The sequence below is a fragment of the Lentinula edodes genome (assembly GCF_021015755.1).
Source record: "Lentinula edodes strain Le(Bin) 0899 ss11 chromosome Unknown C8R40scaffold_9, whole genome shotgun sequence".
Taxonomy (NCBI): Eukaryota; Fungi; Basidiomycota; class Agaricomycetes; order Agaricales; family Omphalotaceae; genus Lentinula; species Lentinula edodes.
In genome coordinates, this window is record NW_025764315.1 from 608266 (window position 1) to 633385 (window position 25120).

Here is a 25120-nt window from a genome sequence, read left to right on the forward strand (position 1 = left end):
GTCTGGAACAACCAAGAGCCTTCGGTGTCATATCAATCAATCAATTTGTTATTGAACATCAGTGTGATGTATAGCCTTTGCTTATATCAACTGCATTATGAATTGTTGTATTATTGCTGTATCAGGATTGGTGAGGTCATGCATGTAACTTATATAAAAGTCTTCATTCTATAAAAGTCTTGATTCACTTCTTATTCTGTCATGGATACCTTTCAGGTTGCACTCAATTCACAATCTTTGCTTGTGCCCCACTGGGTATTGCCAGAAAATATTGTTGCATGTGAATCTGATTTCCAGAAGTTATCATTGCGTCTCTTTCCACATTATTTGCAATCTCTGAAGAAGGATGTAGCTGTTGCTCAACTTATTCAGTGTTTGATTGAATTTTCTCATCGTTCATTTAAGGTGACGGATTATGTTTCATCATCATTGTATTCTGTTGTTCATGACACATGCATTGCTTTGTTTGGCAGTGATATACCTGAACTTCTTTATCAAAATTATCACAAATTTAATGGTGCTCGTGAGCGCATTGATGATGTTATTGCTCATGGTGATGTTTTGTCTATAACTTGCAATGTTTTTCAACAGTTATCCACTGAGGATCTGCAGTTTTTGAGAAGTTCTCTTCGGATTACTGAGTGCCATCATAAAAATGGACGTATTTTTTGTTGTTTACCTAAATATGGTCAACCTGAATTGAAGTCAGTTCATTTGTGCAAGCTGATTGCAAGATGTCTGCAAAGGGATTACCTTCATTTCTATGAAATGGCTGATGATTATCTTGCTGATAGCTATTTGTATTATTATCATATTCCATGCTCACAATTGTTATCAATTCAGGAGGTAGTCTGTTGTGTATTGACATGTCTAGGTTATCCATTGCATGCATTGAAAAACATTGTGAAATTGACAGCTACTGTAGCTATTCAGCATTCTCCCCAGAAGAAATACAATGAACAACGGAAGGATGCTCGGCGAAAGTCACGCATTCAACGTGGAAATGAGGAATATGATTTACTTCATAAGTCATCTGAATCTTGGCCTCAACTTGTTCCATTTGCTGTGTCTATGAGTTGTATTGCAAAATATCGCCAGTCTATACAGTATATTGTTCCTTCCATTTGTGCTTGTTGTGGTTCTGAAGACAGAAAGTTTACAGGTTGTTACTTACCACAATCACAGTGGCCAGTAATGTCTTTTCTAACTGTGGAGGATCCTTTCATTCTTTCTCATACACCTCAGGCCCGCTTTACTTATATTTGTCAAGATTTAGATGGATTGCTTTTGGATCCAAGGGGAATCCGTTCACTTGATCTTGGCTGTACAGTATTTGAAATGTATCTATGTCATGAATGTCTTCTTTACATGCAGCGTAGTACCATGCCCCGTTTGGCATTGAATAATCATTTGTATCGTGGTGAGTTACCTGAAAATCTACAAAATGTCTCTTGGGTGGAAGAGATGGCTTGTAGTATTTACCGCACTTCTGCTCATGTCACACGTATATTTGGTTCATCCAGTGAATGTGATCCATTTCAATTGCATGGAAACACTTGTGCTCATCCACTCAACATATGTTATACTGCAAAGAGGTTGCCATGGAGTCCAGCTGATCTTAATGATTTGATTAGTATCATTTTTGTTGGACCAAGAAAGCTTACAAATGAAGACTTGCAAAAGCTAACACCTTTTTTTGTTCGGAGAACTGTTATTCAAATGTTGTTGTTATATTTGCAACAGCATAACCGTTTGTATATTGAATTACCTCCTATTGATGAAGAAATTCTAGCAATGTATCCAGATAATGATTTATTACCTGGATTGCAGGATCGTTTTATTTATGATCATGATACTTCTGTACCAGAAGTGTTTGGAATTGAATCAGATGGTTTTGATGATCATCCTGCAGATTTGCTCAGTCATCAGAATGAAGTATTGCTGGAGCGTTCAGGTGTATATGATTCAGAATCACAGGATGTTCCTGCCCGTTTCATGACTGCGTCATCCATACATAATATAGCTCAAGCTTTGCCTTCAACTGGGTTTGGCACCTCAGATTTCATTATACGATATGGTAAAGATCCTATTGATGAGTATAATAACCCTGATTTGTTTCCTGGTATGTTTCCTACATTGTATCCATTAGGAATTGGTGGTTTTGAAGATCATTGTCAATGTCCTGCCATTTCATTTGAAGCTCATGTTCAGCATTTACTTGATCAATCACTACGCAATTTTCGTTATCATCATTTCTTTTCTTTTGTTGCATTGAATGTAATACAAAGAAGAAAGGCTCATCTGCATACGTCTTTGTCAATATCTTCTAATAAGTATGATTATATTGCATCTGAGCTGCTGGCTGTTACTCCACAGATATTATCAAATTTGGCCCATAAATTGAAGAATGAAAGTGACAATTCTTCATTTACAGATGATGAGCAGCATGCATTTAGATTATTAAAGGAAGTCAACATCATTGCTGCTAAAATTCCTGGATCTCAAGCATCTAAAACAAGAATAAGACAACAAATAAGAAGTTATTTTGCATACTTTGGTTTACCTCAGCTGTTTGTTACACTTAATCCTTCAGCTGTACATAGTCCAGTTTTCCAAGTAATGTATGGTGATCAGAATGTCAATTTAAGTTTGCGTTTTCCTGTTGTTGTGCAGCCACGTTCTGAGCGTGCTTTCCGAGTTGCTCATGATCCAATTGCTGCTGCTGACTTTTTTGATTTCATGTACCATGTAACATTTCAAGACTTATTTGGATGGGATTTTAAAAATGGTAAAAGTACACAGCAAGGAGGTCTGTTTGGTCATCTCCGTGCATTTTATGGATGTGCAGAGCTTACTGAACGTGGGTGTTTTCATGGACATTATTTATTATTTCTTCGGGGTGGTTTGAATCCTTCAGATGTGCATAAAAAAATGCACCATGTTGAAGAATATCACAAACAATTTTTTTCATTTTTTGAAGATATTATTCATCATCATCTTCCAAATACAGATTACAGTTCTGCTTCACAATATGAATCAAGGTCAGAAATGCCTCCTGATGTTCCTGAATTGGATTCTGAAGGTGATGATTCAAATGAATTATTATTAGCATGGCAAAAATTGTTTACTGATGAGCACAAAAAAGTAGGTGAACAGCTGCAACGTCATCGCTGTAGGCCTGTTTGTCATAAAGGAAAGTCAGCTAACAGTGATTGCCGTTTTGGATATCCTCATGATGTAGTGGAGCATTCAAGTTTTGATTTAAATCATAATTCAATCATTTTATCAAGAAAAGAAAGTGATGTGAATGGTCATAACCCTTTCTTATTAGTGTATACAAGGCATAATCATGATGTCAAGTGCATTCTTTCAGGGAGAGCAGCTAAGGCAGCCATGTTTTATATATCTGATTATATAACAAAAATGCCTCTTAATACTGAAGCATTGCTATCAACATTGTCAAAAGCAGTAGCATCAGTAACATATGAAGATATTGATGAAACACCAGTTATGAATGCAAAGAGACTTTTACATCGTTGCTTAACACATTTTGGCAGGAAACAGCAGATACATTCTCAGCAGTGTGCACGTTATCTACGGGGACTTACTGATAGTATGAGTTCTCATTCAACAATTCCATTGCCATCTGCAAGTTTGATGATGTTTGTGCAGAACCAGTATAGGCATCTTCTAGGCAAGTATTTGAATCAGGATTGTAGTGATAATCTAGACATACAAGTTCATTTTGGTTTCAGAGAAGGCAAGTTAGTACACTCTAATCAAGTGATTGATTATTGGTATCGTGATTCTTCGCTTAGTGATATGTGTTTTTATGATTTTATCAAATACGTTTCATTGCAGGCACAAAGTAAAACTAAAACTGCTCACAACTCTGATACACGTATTGGTGTATTGAGGCGTCATAAACTGTTGTCTGGGCATCCTTTACAGTCTACACATGAGCTTATTCAGCACACTAATTTCAAACAAGGAGATGTAGGCAAAGAGTTTGTTCCAATGATGATGGGTGCAGTTCCTCCAAGAAAAACTGACAAATTATATGCATTATTTGTTCTTGCTCATTTCAAAGAGTTTTCGAATCTGAATCCATTGATCTCATCAAATGATGTTGACAGTGAATTCAACTGCTTTCATTTGCATGCTGACCATCAGCAAATATTGAATAACTGGGAGGAAATTCATGAATGTGCTGATCAGCGAGATGCAGAGCGGTTGCGTAAAAAAGCTAGTGAATTGGCTAAATCTTCTCATTTACTTATTGGCACGGAGAATGTGTTAGATGATGATGAATATGCTGATTATAATTTTGTTCTTCCCAAAGGAGTTCAAGATATTGAGTTAAATATATCTTCCAATATGCAACAAATGCAGTTGTTGAAAACAGATCTTTGTAGTGCAGCATGGCTAAGTTCACCTCCATCTGCATTGAGATTGTCAATTCAAAAAGATGCTTTAGTCAGTCCAATGTTGCCATCATTGACAATTCAAAAAGTTGATAAGTGGCTCAAAGAAGGAAAGTTAGAAGCTGAGAGACTTGCAAATATCCGATATAAGCATTCCAATATTTCTAATCAAAGTTCATCAGATATTCCTAATGCTGACTCTGAAGTGCATCAATTTTCTGTGTCTTATAGCTTCCAAGGCACTGACAATTCATCAAATCCAACATCAAATGTATTGACAGCTTCACAGTTGAAAGATAAAATTGCCAATGAGTTTAGTTTGAATAGCAAACAGCAGTTTGCATTTGATATTATTGCATCATTTATCATATTTAGAGAGATTTTCAAGCTACCTGAATGGATTGCTAAAGAACCAATGGTGATGCTCTTGACAGGTCCGGGAGGTACTGGCAAGACACATATTGTGCAAGCAGTGCAAAAGGTTATGGAATATTACAGAATGGATCATGGTTATCGAGCACTTGCACCTACAGGAAATGCAGCATCACTCATTAATGGGAGAACCATTCATAGTGGTCTTAAAATAAGGGTTCGGGAACATAAAAATGGTAAATCTCACAGGCCTCTTGGTGAACTTAATGAAAACATTGTGGTGTCTGCAAGTGTGAAGAAAAATAATAACCTTCGCATGGAATGGAAAGATGTTTGCTTGTTGTTGATTGATGAGATTTCAATGGTTGATTCAATGTTGTTAGCTGACGTTGATGCTTCTTTGCGTTATGCTAAAGAAAAACCAAATGATTTCTTTGGTGGAATAAATGTTATCTTTTGTGGTGATCCTTTTCAGTATCCACCAGTTGGTACTCCATTGTATGCACCTATCCGCTCAGTATCAATACAAACGGATGAGGAAATGATGCGGAGATTAGGTCGTATTGCATGGAAATCAATCAATACAGTCATAGAACTTGATGAGCAAAAGCGCATGCAAGGAGATCCAGAATATGCAGCTGCTGTAGGGCGTTTACGTACAAGAGAATGTATTCAAAGTGATGTTGAACTTTTCAATACTCGAGCTATCCGAACATTAAGTAATCCGCAAGGTGTAATGTTCACAGCAGAACAGCAGTATATGGCTTCAATTATTGTATCTAAGAATTCTGTTCGTCAGGCATTGAATGATTTTAAAACTACAGCCATTTGTGGTGGTGAAGAGGGACCAGAGCTTATTGAGGTTGTTGCCCATGACCAATTGCAATATAAGAGACATACAAATGCTAATTTGAATGGAAAAAAAGTATATCCATCACTTGCACAGCAACACCAATTGTTAGCCATGGATACATCATCTGGAAAATTGAAAGATGGATTGCCAGGTATATTGAAGCTCTATATTGGTATGCCCATTATCATGAAACATGAAAATTTGAATACTGAACTTGGAGTAAACAATGGTTCCAGAGGTTTCCTAAGAAAGTTAGACTTATCTGTAGATAACAATGGATTTACATATTGTAAGTATGCTTTGGTTGAGTTTCCAGATAGTAAAGTTAATCTTTCAGGTTTGCCATTACACTTTTTTCCAGTAAAAGCACGTTCTTGGAAGTGTTCCACCTTCATTGTTGATGAGAATGAAAAGAAAATTTTGGTTTCTGTTACCCGTACACAGTTGCCCTTTGAACCATTGTTTGCACTTACCGGTCAAGGAGCTCAAGGTCATACACTTGCTGCCATTTTATGTATGTTACATTTGGGTGGGTTTGGAGCTTATGTTGCTGCATCAAGGCCTCGAAGTCGTGATGGTCTGTTCATTACTAAAAAGGTTACTCTTAATGATTTAAATACACCTGGTATTCCTTATGATTTATGGTTTGAAACACAACGTTTTCATGTAATGGCTTATAATACAATGGTAATTTGGGGGTTTTGTAAGGGTGAATTGAAAGAAGTTGTTGATGCTGAATCTGAGAAAAGGGGCAATTTTTCTAAGGTCCACTATCAGTTTGGTGATGATAGGCATGATGAGCAGCATCATGTGTCATTGGACACAGAAAGAGATCATGTCAAGAAAGATAAAGTAATTGATGGACCCACAAAAAGTCAATCACCTTCTTTTGCTCAGTCTGGTCCTTTATGGGATCATGTCAATTGGAGTTGTGCTTTTGATTCAGCATTTGTTGTGTTGTATAATTGTTTTGTTTCAATGTCAATGCAGAATCAACATATATGGCAGAATCAATCAAGATCAAAACATATATTTACATTATTTAGTAGCTTATCTGGAATTCATGCAGATTCTACAAATCAATTGCTGTGGAATGATATGAGGAATCAGTGGCGTGATGTACTTTTTAAAGAGCATGGTTCAACATGTGAACGTTATGGTCCTGTTCTGTTATCTGTTTCAACTATCCTGGCATGGCATGTTCCATTATCTCATGCTGTGTTGGCTACTTTTTGTCCGTCACATCAAATTTTGCATCAATATAAATCTTATATCTATTGTTCAAATTTGATTTTTCCTCATTCAAAGCCTTTGCTTTCACAGAATAATATGAATATGTCTGTTCAATGTTATGTAGATGCATTCAATGAATTTACAGATCATGGTATAACTAGTTGTCTTACTGATAGCGATATGGTTTGTAATCGCACTTGTCACTCTATAGTGAATATTACAGATGATATTTCACAAGTCATTATTTTTGAGCTCAATGGTGTCAAGACAATTGTTCCTTCATTAGAGTTGACTGTTCCTTTCCATGATACTGATATTCAGCTAAAATATAAATTGAGTGGTATAATCTATTTTGGTTCCCATCATTTCACAGTTAGGATCTTCAATGAAAGTGGTATTTGGAAGTATGACGGTCAAGTTGATAATGGTTATTTTCAGCAAGATCATATTATATCTGATATTGAGTTGATGGAGTTGTTTGGAAGACATGCTCATGTGTTGTTATATACATTCTCATCATCACATACCAATGTTGATGTTAATATGTAATGGTACCTTATTTGTTGTTTACATACCTTTTTTATTCATATAGTTGTAGTTTATGTTTTTTCTTTCATTTATATTGATTTTGTTCCTTTTTTCATATTCTATTATCTCCCGAACTTCAAAATGATCTAACCTTCATTGGAGCACACCTGTACTTTGATGTTGAGCTTGGGCAACTCTGTGGGTTGTCCCTGCTCAAGGAAAACTCCACACCGACGCGGAAGAGCAGCGACGGAAGGAAAACGGAGAGTACAGATGCATGATGTATGCAGGTAAGAGCTGGGAAAGGGACAAGTCCAAGACAAAAATTTCCTGTGCTTTGGAGATGGTCGCCAGCGAAGTTAGGTTGGGAAGTAACATTGGTGCCGGTAGTTTCATTTTATATAACTGATTGACAAATTGTTAACTCTATTCAAATAGTCGTCATGCAGAGCGTCTTATGTTTCCCTTATCATTGGGGGCAGAAAGATCGAACAGCTTCAACAAAATATCAAGCCGCTTGATATTTGGCCTAGCAAAGGACAAATACAGTTCTTGGAGGGTGTCCTCTCTTTTGATCAACGATTTGCTCACAACATGGTGGTCTGTGTCTTCTCTGTACAGACTTTCTGTCCATGAGCTGAATTGCCAACTCAAATAGGGAGATGGAACGAAGTCTCATTCCATGTCCTCCTTCACCTCAAGTACCACTCCCTTGGATACTCATTACCGAGACCCACTACCGAAACAAAGTGAGATGAAGCAAAACCGAGTGGACTCTCTACCATGCCTCACGTCCACCACCACACTATTCTAACACTCCCTTACTTCTCCGCAGCCTTCTACGGAGAAACGACGGCTAGTCTCTCCAATCATGGATGGCTGGTACTGGTGTCGAACAAAGGTTAGCTAACTCCCTCACGCCTGAGGAACGTCGTCTCGGTGGAATCTTCGCACTTGCAGTCACGGGCGTTGACGAATTCTACAGCGAGAGCAAGAGGAAGGGCAAACACAATAAAGGTTTGAGTCTGGGGTGTATAAGCAGAATTCTTTATACCGCCTGTGGTTCCAGGGTGTTTGGTGAGTGAAGTTCACTTTCTTTCCGTTGCGCCTTTTATCCTTCGGATCCTTTACCTTGTTTTTTGTGTTCTTTGCGTTCCTTCTTTGCTTCAATTCCCTTCCCTCTCCTCTGTCATCGCGTTAGCTGCTGGTCATTCATTCTTTAGTCTCCCTTTTTGGGCGTCGTGCTTTTCCTCCTCGTTCCTCCGTCGTTCGCTTTCTCCCAGGCGCTACCTGCTTTGCTGATGTAATCCTTTTGTCTCTTTTGTTCTCCGTTCGTCATTCTCCACTCTTTCCCTCTTCTTCTCCTTTCCTCCTCCCTGTTCTCTTTCTTTCTGTATCTCCTGTCCTATGCTTTATCTAACACCCCCTCCCTTTGTCTCATAGTAGGTACCCCTCCAGGAAGAAACCAAAGAGGGAATAAGGGAGGGAATGAAGAAAATCTTGTTACGCCATGCGACAGGACGATGGCATCACGGAACGAAATATCATGTGGGGTGTATCATTCCCACTCGTTTGTCTTTCGAATCCAACCCCGGTTGCGGCTCCCCTTCACTCCCAGTTCGCCTTCTCTCTGACTTTACATTCTCCGACTCCAACTCTAATCCCTCCAACTTCAGTACATCCTATGCCTACGCCTACACCTACGCCACCGTCCCTGCCTTCAAAGCCGAATTCGAATCGATGTGGGGTATGGGTATAGGTGGAGGAGAACCTTCGGCATTGTCGTCGTTGTCGTCGTTGTCAGCACAACCCAGTGGGTTAACACGCCAACCGTTACACAGCCTCGCTCTTCCATCGTCGTTGTCAAGCAAAAGACCAGCATCCAAACAACATCACGATGACCACCACCACAATGACACAACTCCTACCACCACAACTCCTGCCACCACAACTCTTACCACTTTTCTGCAGCCTCCAACGAAGAAACAGCGCATTAGCGTCTCCCCTATCCGTCACCTCATGCTTTGTGTTATTTGTTGTTGATCTGCTCCAATTCCCTTCCCTTCCCTTCCCTTTGTCATCACATTAGTCTCCCCTTTTAGACTTCGTGCCATTCCTCCTCGTTTATCTTTAACTGTTCCTCGTCCCTCCGTCGTTGGCGCTAGCGATTTTGCTGATGTAATATCCTTGTTCTCCTTTCTCCCTCCATTCATTATCCATCCCTCCGTTCTCCTCCGTTCTCCTCCGTTCCCTGTCTCCCGTCCTATTCTCTATCTAACACCACCTCTTTTCCTCCCCCCGAGTCGTGCAAGAAGGTCCAGTCTCAACAGGCTATCAAGCTTACGGATTAATTCTCAGCAGATCACTACATAGCACTAAATAAAGTCCTCATCGCAAACCACCGCAGCCAAAGCTACTGGCTCGAATGTCAAAATGAACCCTCAATTGTACAAACGCAACCATGATTCTGTGGTGGTTGTGTTTGTTTAAATAATCGCCAGTGAGCCTAGGTTTAGTCAATCCACATTCCTGGGGTGATTCCTTCCTATGAGCTTTAGAATTATCGGAGTTTTTTCTCACAGCTTTCTTTTCATCTACCAGATCGCTTTATAAGACATGCTTTTACTTTGATCCCCACTGTCTTGTGTTCTGGGTGTGCCTCCCATCAGATCCGTTGTTGAATTTGAAGAATGTGAAGGAGGAACTGCGGTGAGTACAAGATGGGTATAGGTTGTGCAACGTGACGAGGTGTGATACGTGCGCGTTGGAGTTTGTGGATCCTCGTCAAAGTGCTTTCCTTATACTGTCGGTATCGCAGGTGGTCCTTCTTCTCTCATGATCTGTGGGATATGTAGCTCACAACTTTAAGCATTCAGTCTCTCCTCCTGCTTTTCCAAATTCTCCGAATCACATCAACATCTTGCGTTCCAATTCTCCAGGTGCAACGGTTCCACAAACTTGTTTTCGAATCTAAAATGAAGAATATACATTTAGATTAGAAGTTGATGGGCGTCGGACATTGTTGGATTTATCCATGCGATAAGCCATCTTCGTCTCGGAAGAATCTTTTTTCCCCAGGGATTTCTGGACCAAATGACATTGAATGTGTGCACATATTGCATGAAGCAAGATATATCTGCTCTTGAACTCTCTTCTTGTCGAGTATACAGCACAATCATCATATTGATGAACACTCCTATAACCCTAATGCATATTGCTGGGGTGGAAATTTTCTCTAGTTACTGCTATAGTGTGAGACTTCATGCTGTGTGGAACCAGGATTTAACATGTTAGGGATGGATAATTTGGTTGACAAACTTGAGGACGAGGATAGCTCAGAGGACGTCACTGAATCAGAAGTAGTTCTCCAACTTGGAGTCTCCCGATTTTGATTGGCAGAAGGGATGTCCTGCGGTGATTTTGACGAATTCAAAATCTGCGATTCGACCAAAGCCGTGAGCCAGCGCAGTAGGCTGGGTGTACGTGTAAGTGTCGTCAACCTGACGCCTGTTGTCTGACTCACATTGCGGACATGATATCAATCTGCATACTATCTGCAAAGGATACGTGGGAGGGTGTGAAAGAGTGCGTGATAATGTCCTCGCACTAGATGTACAAGCAGATCTAGCTGGTGGTTTTTTTGAACCGAGTTTTCCATCGGAGGGTCATAATCGTCTCTGTCAGACTGTTTATCCACATCCTGCAACTGCATCTGAAAGCTACATTCCATGGTTAATGGATTAAAAAAAGCTCGTGCTGGAGCAGAAGACAATTGAACCTCCATCGTAGATTCCGGATTGTTTCTTGGTTTTCTGCGCCGTAATGGAGGCGAAGTTGGATAAAGGAAAGGAGATGCATGGGTTGCTGCCAGGAGAGCTTCCCGTGATAGTAAAGAGTCAGGTCGAGGCTCATTCTGAGATACGAGCTGCCAGGGAGGAGGTACTGCCTCTTGACAGTTCGAACAATTCTTCCAGTTGATTACGAATACAAGTCATTTATGAACATATACGCTTTTAAAGTTCCATTTTCTGAATTGACATTATGCTAATTTAAGGAGCACGTCTATGGAGTACAATGAAAGCCTCACTTGCTTTAGCGCAGTGCGCAGCTCTGATACCACGCGTTTCAAGCCGTTTGGAGTGTATGAATGTTTGACGCCACCTTTGTATCTCCGGATCGAAGGGGAAGTGAAACCGGTCATGAGCATTGTAGGTCGAAAAAAGTTCATTTTATTACTGCCTCAACCTTAACTGGAGTAAAATCATGTTGAGAACCTCTTCAAACTAGGCAGGAACTACCACAAACAGAAGCAATTGACGGGAATGTACACCTGGCAAATGCTGGCAAATGGCTGCACAATCACTCAGCTGAATGATTGCTCCTGCTAGTTATCTGCGAAGGTATACTCATCCGGATTATTGTTATCTGTGCTGAGAAGAACTTAAGGCTTCCGGTACAGTAAGGTTGCGGTGATAAGCAATTCAGAAGTTTGCGTGTGAGATATGACGTAATAAGCACGGGTGCGATTCAAGGGACAGGGTAACCTACATTCATTCTGTAGATTGACTTTCACTGACAATTTCCAACAGAATAGATGAACTACTTTTCACCGAGGTCACCTGACTCCTTCAGACCATCAAAATGTCTTCATGGCATATCGGATGCAATCTCCAAGCTGATATATGTAATGACTTGAGTGCAAAGACCAAAAGACGTGCGTTTAGTTTCTAGACTGTACATTCATTGATGTGAACTAACAACCTTTTCTTTCTCCTTTAATAGTGTTCAGAATGATAATTTCATCGAATCCACCACCAGATAACGTAGCTGTGAATTTCCAGCAAGTCGAACATAAATGTGAAGTCGTTGTATAAGGCCGGGCAAGGGAAGATTGGAACAGATGAAGTACAGTCAATATTACTTACTGAAAAGACAATCCAAACCTTATTGGCAGATCATATTCTGTGCTATTATCAATCGCTCGAAACCTCGCTTAGCAGCACTGTAAGTCAATCATCTTCAGTTTCGGGATGATTGTGAGGACAAAGTCAGGACAGTGCTTACCTTATTTGTAGATGCAATGCATACTGTATGGAATACAAATCGCTCACAACAGTGATCAAGTCTGAGTTGTGGGTGCTTTTTATTAATTCTTCTTACTGTCACTAATTTTTACGTTGTGTGTTTTATCGTGCAGCTCCGGTCACAGTGTTGAAAGCCCTGAAAGTAGTGTCGAACCCTGCTGTAGTGCACAATGTGAGCAGAGTGAGACACAGTGGCAAAGACATAGGTTTTAAAGCTTGCATTGAAAGCATTACAAACATCATACCACTATGTATCAATTATCTCAAGGCACATTAGCAAATTTTGTCACATCTATTCACATGTTTCTTGCAGTCATATCAGTATAAGTACACATGTATGTTGTTCCTTATTTTGCAACATTTTCAATGAAATTGTGAAGATTCTGTCCATTCACTGCATAGTAATATTTGATCAGTCATACTGCATATTATAGTAGATATAATAATTCACCGTTTCCTTTCATTCCAATATTCAATGTCCATCAGTTCAGACTGTGCACTTCTCTCCTTATTCTGACAAAGTTGGACAAATGTTTCCACCAAATTCTTCACAATAATATTGGAGAAGTATGGTTGAAGTACATTGACTTTTGTGCGACAGATAGGGCAAGTTTTACCTCTCTGTAAATATATATTGTCAATAATTTATACAAAAGAAGAAAAATGAAATACTTCCACTTACTTTGGAGTATAACCATGACATCCCACATGGTGCACAGACAGTATGTCCACATGGATTGACAATTTGTGGATCAATACTATGTGATGTTTACTTCATAAAGTTGTAAAGTAGCATACATATACCTACAACAGATCACGGCAACTGTATATGGAGTATGGGCTCAAATATTGCAAAGAATAATCAACATTATGCACTTACATTGGACATTCAAGGTCTGTTTTGAATGAATTGTTGGAAGGGAAATTGATATCATCTATCTGTGCTTTGCCCTTTCCCTTTGGTGATGAATTTTTGTTGTCAACTGAGTTTAGCCGTGGTTGGCTTGGGGTTGCATCTGAGGTTGAGTATAAGACGTAACAATTAAAGTGTACTTCTGGTTACTTGCATGTATAAGCAGTTGAGTTAGTAAACAATCCATATTCAACTGTTTGAAGTTGTTGTAGAAAAGATTCATTGAAGTGGTTATTGTCAGCAGAGAAGTACAAGGTTTGAGGTGTGATTGTCCTTCTTTGGTTATAATGAAAATTCAAAGTTGGGAATAATGATTCTTCAGTAAATTCATCTGCAAGTAACATCAGGTCAGGAATATTTTTCTATGTATTGCAATAAGATGTTAACTTGTTATTTGAGTGGTGGCTGCGTTGATAGAAATATTTGAAGAGTGCATTGGCTGCAGGCTGTAAACATTATCTATTGAAACAATCATTTTCAATAGTTGCAATGAGCTTTGAAGTCATTATCAATTGTGACCATACCTAATGTGTTGTTTTCAATTGATTGGTGCTGATCAATATTGGGGATGCCACCATCAATATCCCCAGAGGCAGGAGGTAGAATAGTATTGTTGAATGTTTCATCATCAGACATTGCAGTATTCTGAGCATAAGTGCTTTATTTCTACAGCGCATATATATAGTTGAACACCTTTTCAATCATTATGACAGATGATGCATAATATTGCCAATTAGCTACTTTGAGTAGATGATCCAATCTTGCTATGTATGTATCGAATTTGACACCTTTATGCCTGCCATTTCTTAGCATTGATAATTTTGCACTGCTCATGCATTGTAGTGTGTTTGATAGTGCTTCATCGGATACTGATCATTGTTTTCATGATTCATCAGACACTGGTTGTAAACTGTGATGTGTTTCATAGTGGCTCGTGATATCAGGGGGCCGGTGTGTGCAATGTTTTTGCACACAGACAGAATACTGCCATTGGTGAATTTGTGCACATGATAAACTGTATCATAAGCTGTAGTGTGTTTGATAGTGTTTCATCGGATAGTAATTGTTGTTTCATCAGACTATAATGTTATTACATTTGCACTGGTTATACATTGTGATGTGTTTCATAGTGTCTCATGATATTAGTGGTTCAATGTGTGTGTAATGTTTTGGCACACAGAGAAAATACTGCCATTGGTGAATTTCCACTGATCATAAACTGTAGTGTGTTTGATAGTGTTTCATCGGATAGTAATTGTTCTTTCATCAGACTATGATGTTATTAGATTTGCACTGGTTATACACTGTGATGTGTTTCATAGTGCCTCATGATATCAGTGGTCCAATGTGTGTAATGTTTTGGCACACAGAGAAAATACTGCCATTGGTGAATTTCCACTGATCATGAATTGTAGTGTGTTTGATAGTGTCATCAGATACTGATTATTGTCTCATCAGACCATAATCTTATTAGATTTGCACTGGTTATACATTGTGATGTGTTTCATAGTGCCTCATGATATCAGTGGTCCAATGTGTGTAATGTTTTTGTACACAGAGAAAATACTGCCATTGGTGAACTTCTACTGATCATAAACTGTAGTGTGTTTGATAGTGTTTCATCGGATAGTAATTGTTGTTTCATCAGACTATAATCTTATTAGATTTGCACTGGTTATACATTGTTATGTGTTTCATACTGCCTCATGAGATCAGGGGTCCAATCTGTGTAATGTTTTTATTCCTAGATTTAACATCTTTGTAGGTCTCATTCATGAAAAGAGGTAGGTTTGCACTGCTCATGAACTGCCCTGTATTTCATAGTATCTGTTGATGCAGTGATGATTGTTTCATTATAATAGCATCTGAGATGTACTGAATGTTAAGTTTGCTTCAAGTGTAATTGAGTGCGATTGGCAATATATCATTGCCAGCGTATCACATATTGTGTTGTTTGTGGATTTACCAAACTAGTATATCCATTCATTTGGTATGGCTTCTATATATAGGTGTTATTGTTTTGGAACTTTTTGATCCATTTCCACATTTCAGTAAATCAACATTATGAGCACACACTCAACTCCAATTCCGCTTTCTCCAGAGCTGCTTCTTCGAACATTTGCATTCATTCCAATACCATGTCTACCACCAGTTGCTTTGGCTTCAAAGCATATCCGATCTCTGGTGTATGTTGACTTATACAATTCTGTTCCGAGCTCCTCTTTGCCCTCTCTTGGTACCACATATAGGAGGAACATTCTTCACTCAGAATGCCATCCAGCTGCATTTGTCAGATCTCTTACAATATCAGATTACAACGCAACCCCGAAGGATGCACATGTTACCCGCAAATTTCTCTTAAAGCATCTTCTTGGTGCTTTGGAAAAGATTGCAGTACATTCGCCACGGAAATCACTGGTGCAATTGCGAATTTGTTCAGTTCATGTCATCCTTGAAGAAATTTTCCCCGGTCGGATACCAATAGCAGTTCAGAACATTGACAAATTAGCTGTCCAGTGTTCCATGTACAGTAATGTGTTCAAATTTAGTGCTGTATTGGTGAGTTTCAAACTTTATATTGTTGGTTTTTATGTAACATGCATCACAATTTAGACCAAACTAATCACATCCAAATTGATTGCATTGGATATTGATTTCAACCGTTTGGTGATTTATCCAGGTACATTTCACATTTTGAAAGATGATTCACAATTTTAATTTGACTGGTGCAGTAGATGACAGTTCCATCTGTGATTCATTGATGATGTTGGCTTGCTCCAATCCATCCCTACAAACATTACAGTTATCCCTGCATCCAAACTCAGCTTTCCAAGGAGTCTTCAACAATGCATTGTTTTACTTTCCAATGCTGCATTTTTTTTCCTACACCAGTCCTAATGGTTCAATTCACATCCACAAATTCCTTCGACGTCATGAACAATTGCGCTCATTCACTTATCTAGTCGATGAATATGCAATGTCGGAGAGCAGTGACATAATGGATTTTGTCATGCTTCCTAACCTCTCCACATTCAGAGGCAGCCCCTCAAATGCTTATGTGATTTGCAATTCACATTTCCGCATGACGGATAATTTGTATTTGGAGATAGAGGATGATGACGATCCATATGTTGAGAAGCTATTGGAGGTTCTCAATCATTTACAGGCTGTCCGGAAACTGATTTTGAATATCAAACTGGAATGTGCAACACATATCATTTACAAATTCCTGAATGTTTGCCCTTTTCTAACATTCATTGGTTGCAAAGTGGTTCCACTGTCAAATATAACAGAGGTAAGTATATGAAATTTGCAATATTGAACAAAATTAACATTCGCGTGTCTGAAGGATTCATTTTTTCAAATGAAATTCTTGTATCAAGCAATATTCGAATCATCTCCGGTTATGAAATCTGTGAAGTTTTGGATTCAACAGTCAAATGATGACATTCTTGAACATAACTATGTTTTGCTTCATGAAAAGGCATTTAATTCTATTTCGACACAGTTGAAATCTACTGTGCATATCGAAGTTCATACAGGTACTGTTAATCCAGAATTATCAAATTGTTTTTGAAATTTGTTTTATCTACAAAGTGTAGTGATACAGTGATAACTTTTCTGTTTCTATCTTCACTGCTTGTTCTAACTTGGAATAAAGGAAATATGTTGTATCATTCTATTCCAGCACTTGAATATCCTTTCATCCCATAATAAAGATACCCTATCCTCTACTACGATTTGCTATTCAGGTGTAGTATGGATTGAGTTGTTTCAGAAGCATAGCAAATGTTTAGGTCAGACTCTCATTGATTTAGCATCTACTGTCGGGTTCAGACAAGTCAACATTACCTGGTAGACAACTTATCCCTTAGACAGTTGTTTGTCAATTGATTCTGAATTCACAGCTACGTTGACTAAAAATGGGAAATTTGGTAAGTTTGCTGCTGAAGTTAGTTGCTGGCACTGATTACTGCAATATTGTAGCTGATATGAATTGCATATCTTACTTTGGCAGATTGAACCTTCTTATTGGGTCTATTTTATCATTCATTATATAATGTGTTAACTTTCATGATCTGCTAACTTTACAATTTGATGAGCAGAGCAGTGCAATGAAGCAGGATAGGAGCTGCATGGTGAGTAGAATGTATCTTGCCAGTTTATGTATCATGACAATGTTTTGCTGTTATTGTTTCATGTACTCAAAAATCCACAATGGAAGAAATCCCCTCGTTTGGAGGGCATAGACAGCAATCCACACTGTGTCAAAAACGACTCTAAAATTGGGCGAGGCAAGGGAGTATACGCTATTGATGTAGGGTAATATGGATTGAAATCAACGTCGTGTAACTGGAGGTTAGAGATTGTATCGTGATATCTTCGCCATAGATCAACCTGAAGCAGATAATAAGTAATCACGACAACACGCGGAACATATAAGATAATTACCCAGAATATGTACCACCAGGTAGCAGTCTCTGTAGTGAACACAGCGCATAAATGAGCATAAGCAGTTTCGAATATCTCGTCACTGCCTACCAGGAGCTGTCGCACTCGAAGGTCGCGTTCAAACTCGAGAGCGCTTCGCGCAAGCCTTGTCGTAGAACGAGGGCGGCCATACACATTTAGTAAGAATTGGTAGCTCACTTCTTGGCGTTGAACGAAGACATGATCTTCCTATTCGAAGGACACAAGTATCATAATGAACAGACATGTCGGCATTGTATCTTTGTCTGAAACAGCAACAAACGTATTGCGCCCCGATAGACTACACATGCCAGACCGTAAGAATGACTGCTCCAAAAGGTTCGAGCACACTTACAGAAATATGGTTATAAGGCCACCGTACCGTCTGCCCTTCAAGAGCCCTCAGAGCCATCCGAACCTCACGTTTCCGTTGAATTTGACCAGAGGAATTTTGAGCAACATATTCTTCCAATTTCCTGAGGTTTCGGAGAACGGCTAGTTTACCGTTATAACCTACAGCGGATGAACGTTGATCATCAATGTCAGGTCATACAAGTGGCGAAGGTGGTGGAGGGACAGTGAATCTCCATCGTACTGTGACACCATCCTCAGGTTCATGTACAAGACAGCTAGCATTCAATTTGGGGTCAGGAATCATGGATGAAGTTGAGTATGACATGGTATTGGGGGTTGTCGAGAGGTATTGGGAGTGCACATTAGGCTTGAAGGGTTTGTAAACAGAATATACCAACAATCAAAAGTGATGCACAGATAATGACCTACAGTCATTATAGTGTAGAGCCTTTGTCTGCTTATACTGTAAGTGCATATGCTTTTGTAGGAAACAAATGAGGCCCGCATTGGATTGCACAGAACAAGGTGTGACATTGACATACTGTGAACAGTTCCACAAGCTCCTGCCACTCAGTTTCGGTAGAACAATGTGCCAAAACCTCCGGTATTGACACAACCCAGCGCCAAATAACGAGCATGGTAGGTGAAATAATCTTCGAGGATAGCCGTATCATAAGTAGAAGGCGTGTTGACTCGGGGTAGTTTACGGTGTCTAGGAGTGACACGAGCAGAAGTGGAGATTGTGGAAAGCGCAATAACGGCTGCAACCAGACTGAAGGAGAACATTTTGTGAGCCGGTATTTGTTAAATGTTACAAATCCGAATGAAAGGAGAACATTTTGTGAGCCGGTATTTGTTAAATGTTACAAATCCGAATGAAAGAATGTGGTGGGTTAAAGAGCGTGTCCGGAGAATAAGTGAGGGGATGAAGACAGATTGAAGGCAAAAAGGCGCGTCATATATGTCAACTCAAATTTGAATTTTCCACTCCACTGCCACCGTGTGGAATTATGAAATTCTAGTTGGCACATTACATGTGTCTGCTACTACGCCTGCGTGAGAGGTACATGAGATCTCAGTCCAGCTTGCGGTAATTCATAAGTTGTACTACTGCGAGCATAGTGAGGTATTGCACAGAATGACTAAACAGATATATGAGGCCATTTTCATCAGGCATTGTATCCCGCCACCGTACCTCTGATGCTATGAGAAAACGATGTGTATTCGGTGAGTAAAGGCCGGCGAGCCCTCATGTGGATTTTGATTTCAGATGTCAGCAAAGAAATAAAGTGTTGTGACTGCATTGGAAAGCTCGGAATATTGGACACACAGCTTACCTCTTTGAAGATACTAGCAAAATCTCTGATGTTCCGTGTTATTCACAAGGTGCCAGTTGCAAATTGCAAGTCATGAAGAAGCCCCTGTAACCAGGATAAGATAACATAGCAGTAGTATATTCATTCTTCATCATCTTCGTCTCCAGAAACCTCAGCATTCTCTTGACCAGCTTTAGCCATAAGCTGGGCAGGATCTTGTTCGTCGGTCTCTGAAACAGCTTTGGGCTGGTGATGGAAGAGTAAACGGATCGTGATTTTGGAATGTAGCGATCGTACCTTCATTTTTACGACTAAAGAGCCACCTTGGTCTTCGATAGTGCTTTGGATTGATGCTATCGCGCGTTCCAAGCGATCTACGGCGGCATACTAAGAACTGTTATGAGGGTAATACACGTGGAGATGAAAATTAGTCCCAAACGTTGTCTGTTGCATTTGTGGTAAGTACATAGAAAAGAGGGGCGACGAGCTTCACTTTGATTGGGACAGCCTCACTACTCTCTTTCTCTCCTGCCTTCAAAGCTTTCTTGATGGCGTCGATGCCAGCAGGGGTATAACAGGTCACTTCAATATCGGCATGAATTTTGATTGGCTGAGGAGTGAGACGACGAGCAATAGTGGCCGTTAATAGTGTTTTAATCGCGGGAGATATAGTAGTTTGTAGTGTACCAAAAACGGTATCAGGCTCTCTGTAAGATTGTCAGCTAAACAACTCGTTTGGTATTATTTTGAGAACTCACGCCAATGACAGCTTGAACGCATCGTACGGATGTCCGTACGTTTTCCCGAGAGGCCAGGCAATTTGTTCATATAACATCTCAAGTCGGTCCTCCTCATTTCCTGTTGAGACTGGAAGTTCTTCGGCACCATCTTCATCGTGAGCGGCCTGACGAGCGGCTCTACGTGCTTTCTTGCTATCTTTATCTCCGATATGTATAGGTGCTGGTGCACAGTTTTGGGTTCCACGTCCGTGGATGGTATTTTTGAAGCGACATGCCGTAGAATCGATGCGACTGTTTTTGACTTCATGTATCGCTCCTCACATTTCGTGATATCTTCGGGAGACACCCGTCTTTTGGATAGATCGATATAACCTTAGATCGAGATCAGCTGTATCAAAGGAAAAGCAGAACGTTAGACGGCACCTTTTTCTTTATCGACATGCAATACAACAACAACTTCATTCCTCCCGACTCGAATAAGTTTTGCACCGATCTTATACGCCTTCTAGAGAGCTCAGACAGGAGAATCATTCCTTCGGTATTGTCATATTCTAGCTGTAAACAGTCCATTATCTGAACGGAATCTTTTGAGATTTCAAGATACTCACAAGCTTGACATACGCTCCCATCTCTGCTATCTGACGAACTTGTCATGGTACTAGAGTAGCAGCTTTACAATATTCTAGTGAATATACTATGCTAGCCAAATTGGTGGAGTTGTCACAACAAAAGAAGACGTCGGTCAGCGTCACAAGGGCAGTATTGCAGAAGCCAGTCCATCTTCATCTTTCAGCAGTGAGTACGCAGTGCTTCAGCGGTGCTAGAAGTCCAAAATGAGATGGATCAAAGAATTCTTCAAAGTCGACTGATTTCAACAAAGAAATACTTGCAAGATAATTTGATGATGAAATATGTCTCCAACCCAATTGTTACCCTGGTTGCGTTTGGCGAAAGCCAGATGTGAACGCACTGAGCACTCGGAAACTGTCCCTGTATCGGCAGCTGATGTTCAAATTCGACAACTTGAGATGAGTTGTTATTAAAAGGATGCCAACGCTGTGACACTGATCAATGCAGTGAGGGGAGCTCTCTCTCTCTAGATTTGCAATAGCGCTACATTACTACATTTGTAAAGCACTGATAAGATGAACTCAAATCGAATGATCAGTGGCCATGACACTGTATTGGTGAAGCAGCCCGAACTGAAACTTGTTCTGGATACTTGGATTTTTACTGAGTTAGCCCTTGCTTTCTGTATGCTAGTAGGCAGTGGTACTGGCTAGGTAGTAACTTGTTTGTAGATGCATCACATTATCAACTTTGTTTGCCGTGGGACCGCCAATTAATCAAACCAAGCGACATCGGACATTTTTTCAAACTTAAGGTATTGAGGCCTAAGTACGCGGAGATGGCTTCAAATGTAGTTGACAATTGAGAAGCTGTGGGCTTACAGTGGCTCATGATGGTTTTTCAGTATGATGTGAGATTGTTAGTTTAGTATCTTATGAAGCACCAGCAAACACCTCACAGTTTATTAGCAGTGCAAATTCATTGTTTTTGCTTTATGCACAAACAATACAAAGCAAACATTACACACTGGACCCTCATATCATGAAACACTATGAAACACATCACAGCTCATAATCACTGCAAATCCAAAATTTACAGTAAATCTGAGATCATATTCTGATGAAACAATGATTGGTATCTCATGATCGGTATCTCATGAAGTAGTATGAAACATACTAACATTTATGATCATTGCAAACTTGGATATTAGCAATATCCAGCAATGTAGTAATATACTTACAGATCTATTTACTTGTAGTAGTGAGAATCCTAATGATCTCGCTGTTGCTGCTGTTAGCTTTAGCCCTCAACCATACAGAATGCACAGAACTGTCTAAAACTGGTGTCACATGGTTACGGCAAATATAGCTCAAGTTGTAGGCCCATTTGTGCCGGAACATGGAGGCTTTCCATTGACTTGCATAGCTATCACATAAATTCAACATCAATTTTGCACAGCTGCATCTATTACATTCATCAGTATTACACGCATCACTCGCTAGTAGTTCATCAAACAAAAATTAAATTGAAAATAGCACTGGTGAAGATCGGCCTTTTTTGTGACAGGCCCTTTCTGTAGGTGGAAATCAAGAGATGTGTTTCATATAGAGAGGCAATGCTAATTGCTGTGAATAGGTTATTTGTTGTGTTTTTTTGACTGATATTGTGTCATTAAGCTGTGGAATATATTGCATTATTCATTGTGTTTCAATGTCTTCAACTTTAAGTTGATAAATTTCTCGATTTGTGCATGTCATTCAATTGTGAAGCTTATAAAAGCAGATCTTTTTCAAGTCAAACATGTACTCAGCATCAACATTTGTGTTTACTGCAGCTAGCTTGTAAAATCAGGTAAATATGGTCTGTCTTTTTCCATGATGACAAATTTTTTACTGTGGCAGTCAACAGTGATGGATTTGGAATCTAATAACAACAACAATGATGAACATGTAAGTGTGTGTTTTATTTATGTTTTCAAAGAAATTCAATTCATAAATATGACAGGGTGCCCACAGCAATAAACTTGTTCACTATCATTCTTTGGATTTCACAGCAGATGACACACTTTATGATCAGGTTGAAGGAATGATAGCTGAAAATTCTAAAATTTTGAACCCACTTTCTGCGTTCATGCAATATTACCAGGATATATTCACTGCTTCTCCCATCCCAACTCCATCAAATGTTTCATTACAAAGAGTTTCTGCATTGTCCGAATATGGTGGATTGTGGATGGTCAATGAATCACGTGAAGTTATCCGGATTGGACTTGTTGTTCAAATCAGTCAATTTGGTGATGACTCTAAGTATGGGCAATATATGGATATGAATGTATACAATTCTCAGGTCAGACAAAAATCACATTATATTCAAGTTATACTGATTTCAGCTAATTTGATTTTTGCTATTAGATCACCATTGATTCATTCCGAAGAGCATGTGCAAGATTATTCTTTCATGAGGTTTATACACCTGCAGAATGCACAGCTGAAGTGGCAGAAATCTATAATGCTCATAAAACACGTTTCAATGTTGTGCTTAACCTATTGCAACATTGCACTACTCAGTACATTGATCAAGCTAGTGCTACTGATAGTAAGATTTATGTTGCAATTGCTTGCTTTGTTGAGCATGATTTGACAAATTCGATATACAGACAAGCTCTACCCAGATCAGGAAATCAATGTCATAACATTTGTGCATTTGCATGACATGGGTTATTATGGGCTACAAGGAAGAACTATGAATATTTTTCGCAATGTTCCTGCCAGGAGATCTAATCGGCATTCATCTACGTCAACCATACGTGGAAATTTACCAGATCCCCGTATTGATTCTACTTGGAAAATTAAATTACATTGCTCACTTATTTTTTGCAGGTAAATTGCGAGCATCAGAAAAAGAAAAAAATTTGAATGCATTGAAGACTTCAGCATCCATTGATGGTATATTTTATTATCATAATGAGTTGGACATGTTGACAATATGTCTCTTCTATAGCTGTAGACATTTGGCATAGACAACTTGGGCACTGGCCTGATTCAGAAGGATATATACATGACTTAGCAGAGAAACATGATCTGTCTAATGTCAGATTTCATATTCCTTCAGTTTATGATGCTCAAGGTTCACTGGTTCATCCAATGGATTACGAAAATGTGCTGGTACCTGGTTGTTTCGTCATGGTGGAACTTCAGTTCCATTTGTAAGTATATTACTTTTCATGAAATGCACACTTTGATGAATTCAATCATATTCTTAGGTGGGATATAACTAAAACCACAGATGGCAAAGCAATAAACAGACCAAGTCGAATTTTCTCAAATATGATAAATCATTTGCATGTATTATCCGATGACGCCGATGATCTTGGTCTTCTGCTTCATACCGAAGCATTGAATAGGGCAAAGAAGATAAAACAGGACATGGAGTCTAAAAGGCAGGCTGAGGAAGCTAGAGAGATTGCCAAAAGAGAAGAGGTTATGCGCATTCAACAAACTATGACAAGAGCTAAGGCATTGTCTGACATGAAGAAGAAAAGACTAGAAGAACTTCGAGGACAAAGTAGTGTGGATTCAATGAGCCAAGGTATACTCTTGTCAGAACACCCTCTGTGTTTTTATTTAATAAAATTTCTTCCACAGGTGAGTTAAGCCGAAAGCGCAAGGCTAGCCTTGGGAGATCCAATAAGGGAGAATCACACAAACGTGTATCTGGTGACAAAGTAACAGCTGATATTGAAGATGGTGAGATTGATGAACAAATGTAATGCACTATAAGTGAATGCAATGTATTGTTACACAATATTTCCTGGAATTATTGCTGAACCTTTAGGTAAGGCTTCTTACGTAAATGTATTCTATCTCATAGGGGGAGGCATTAGGGGGAGGCATTAGGGAAGTTGGACTTGTCCATATACCATGGTCATGTGGTACGATAGGTACAGCTACAGTAAAAACTGCACTGCTTCACACTCGGTCCACATCAAAGTCTTATCCAGAAAAACCTTACTTGGTAATTGAATATTCTGCAGCCAATTCATGTAAATCAATATGTTCATATTTGAACCTGCTTAGTGTGGAGTGTTTCTTGCAACTGTTCTACTCATTTGCAAAAGATGTATCTTTGGCTAATCATCTGAGAGCAGCTAAGAGGACTTCCCAGTAGCCAAAGCACCTCAGAGCAAGTCGAAAATTTTGATTTTGGTACTGGAGAGCACTATCCAGTCACTTTTGCTCTGTACCAATTGTAAACCTTACTACT

At 39.3% G+C, this 25120-nt stretch overlaps 7 protein-coding genes across 7 annotated transcripts; 4 read left to right on the forward strand and 3 right to left on the reverse strand.

Annotated features, from left to right (window-relative positions):
- Positions 1-1194: 1194 nt before the first annotated feature.
- C8R40DRAFT_1039900 (uncharacterized protein) lies at positions 1195-1836 on the forward strand (the record flags this gene model as incomplete). Its single annotated transcript, XM_046223872.1, has 1 exon — positions 1195-1836. A coding segment is annotated over one exon (642 nt), but the record flags the coding sequence as incomplete, so codon positions are not given.
- Positions 1837-3048: 1212 nt separating this feature from the next.
- On the forward strand, positions 3049-3459 carry C8R40DRAFT_1040086 (uncharacterized protein; the record flags this gene model as incomplete). The annotated part of the gene is made up of 1 exon (XM_046223887.1): positions 3049-3459. A coding segment is annotated over one exon (411 nt), but the record flags the coding sequence as incomplete, so codon positions are not given.
- Positions 3460-8285: 4826 nt separating this feature from the next.
- C8R40DRAFT_1168373 (uncharacterized protein) lies at positions 8286-9783 on the forward strand (the record flags this gene model as incomplete). The annotated part of the gene is made up of 3 exons (XM_046231167.1): positions 8286-8487; positions 8930-9436; positions 9500-9783. The coding sequence occupies 3 exons, from the start codon at positions 8286-8288 to the stop codon at positions 9781-9783; spliced, it is 993 nt and encodes a 330-aa protein (XP_046088747.1).
- Positions 9784-12941: 3158 nt separating this feature from the next.
- On the reverse strand, positions 12942-14043 carry C8R40DRAFT_1067825 (uncharacterized protein; the record flags this gene model as incomplete). The annotated part of the gene is made up of 4 exons (XM_046225940.1): positions 12942-13115; positions 13177-13252; positions 13375-13510; positions 13932-14043. The coding sequence occupies 4 exons, from the start codon at positions 14041-14043 to the stop codon at positions 12942-12944; spliced, it is 498 nt and encodes a 165-aa protein (XP_046088748.1).
- A 3561-nt stretch (positions 14044-17604) lies between these two features.
- C8R40DRAFT_1226338 (uncharacterized protein) lies at positions 17605-18869 on the reverse strand (the record flags this gene model as incomplete). Its single annotated transcript, XM_046233311.1, has 5 exons — positions 17605-17805; positions 17860-18087; positions 18233-18390; positions 18661-18694; positions 18774-18869. 5 exons carry the CDS (start codon positions 18867-18869, stop codon positions 17605-17607), a joined length of 717 nt encoding a protein of 238 aa, XP_046088749.1.
- An 819-nt stretch (positions 18870-19688) lies between these two features.
- On the reverse strand, positions 19689-21073 carry C8R40DRAFT_1159644 (eukaryotic translation initiation factor 2 subunit alpha; the record flags this gene model as incomplete). Its single annotated transcript, XM_046229911.1, has 10 exons — positions 19689-19793; positions 19845-19934; positions 19987-20254; positions 20306-20475; positions 20517-20659; positions 20711-20758; positions 20788-20842; positions 20896-20925; positions 20947-20981; positions 21040-21073. 10 exons carry the CDS (start codon positions 21071-21073, stop codon positions 19689-19691), a joined length of 978 nt encoding a protein of 325 aa, XP_046088750.1.
- Positions 21074-22714: 1641 nt separating this feature from the next.
- Positions 22715-24753, forward strand: C8R40DRAFT_1067828 (uncharacterized protein; the record flags this gene model as incomplete). Its single annotated transcript, XM_046225941.1, has 10 exons — positions 22715-22717; positions 22759-22806; positions 22862-23203; positions 23269-23452; positions 23514-23573; positions 23737-23802; positions 23858-24062; positions 24120-24445; positions 24502-24603; positions 24692-24753. 10 exons carry the CDS (start codon positions 22715-22717, stop codon positions 24751-24753), a joined length of 1398 nt encoding a protein of 465 aa, XP_046088751.1.
- Positions 24754-25120: the final 367 nt, after the last annotated feature.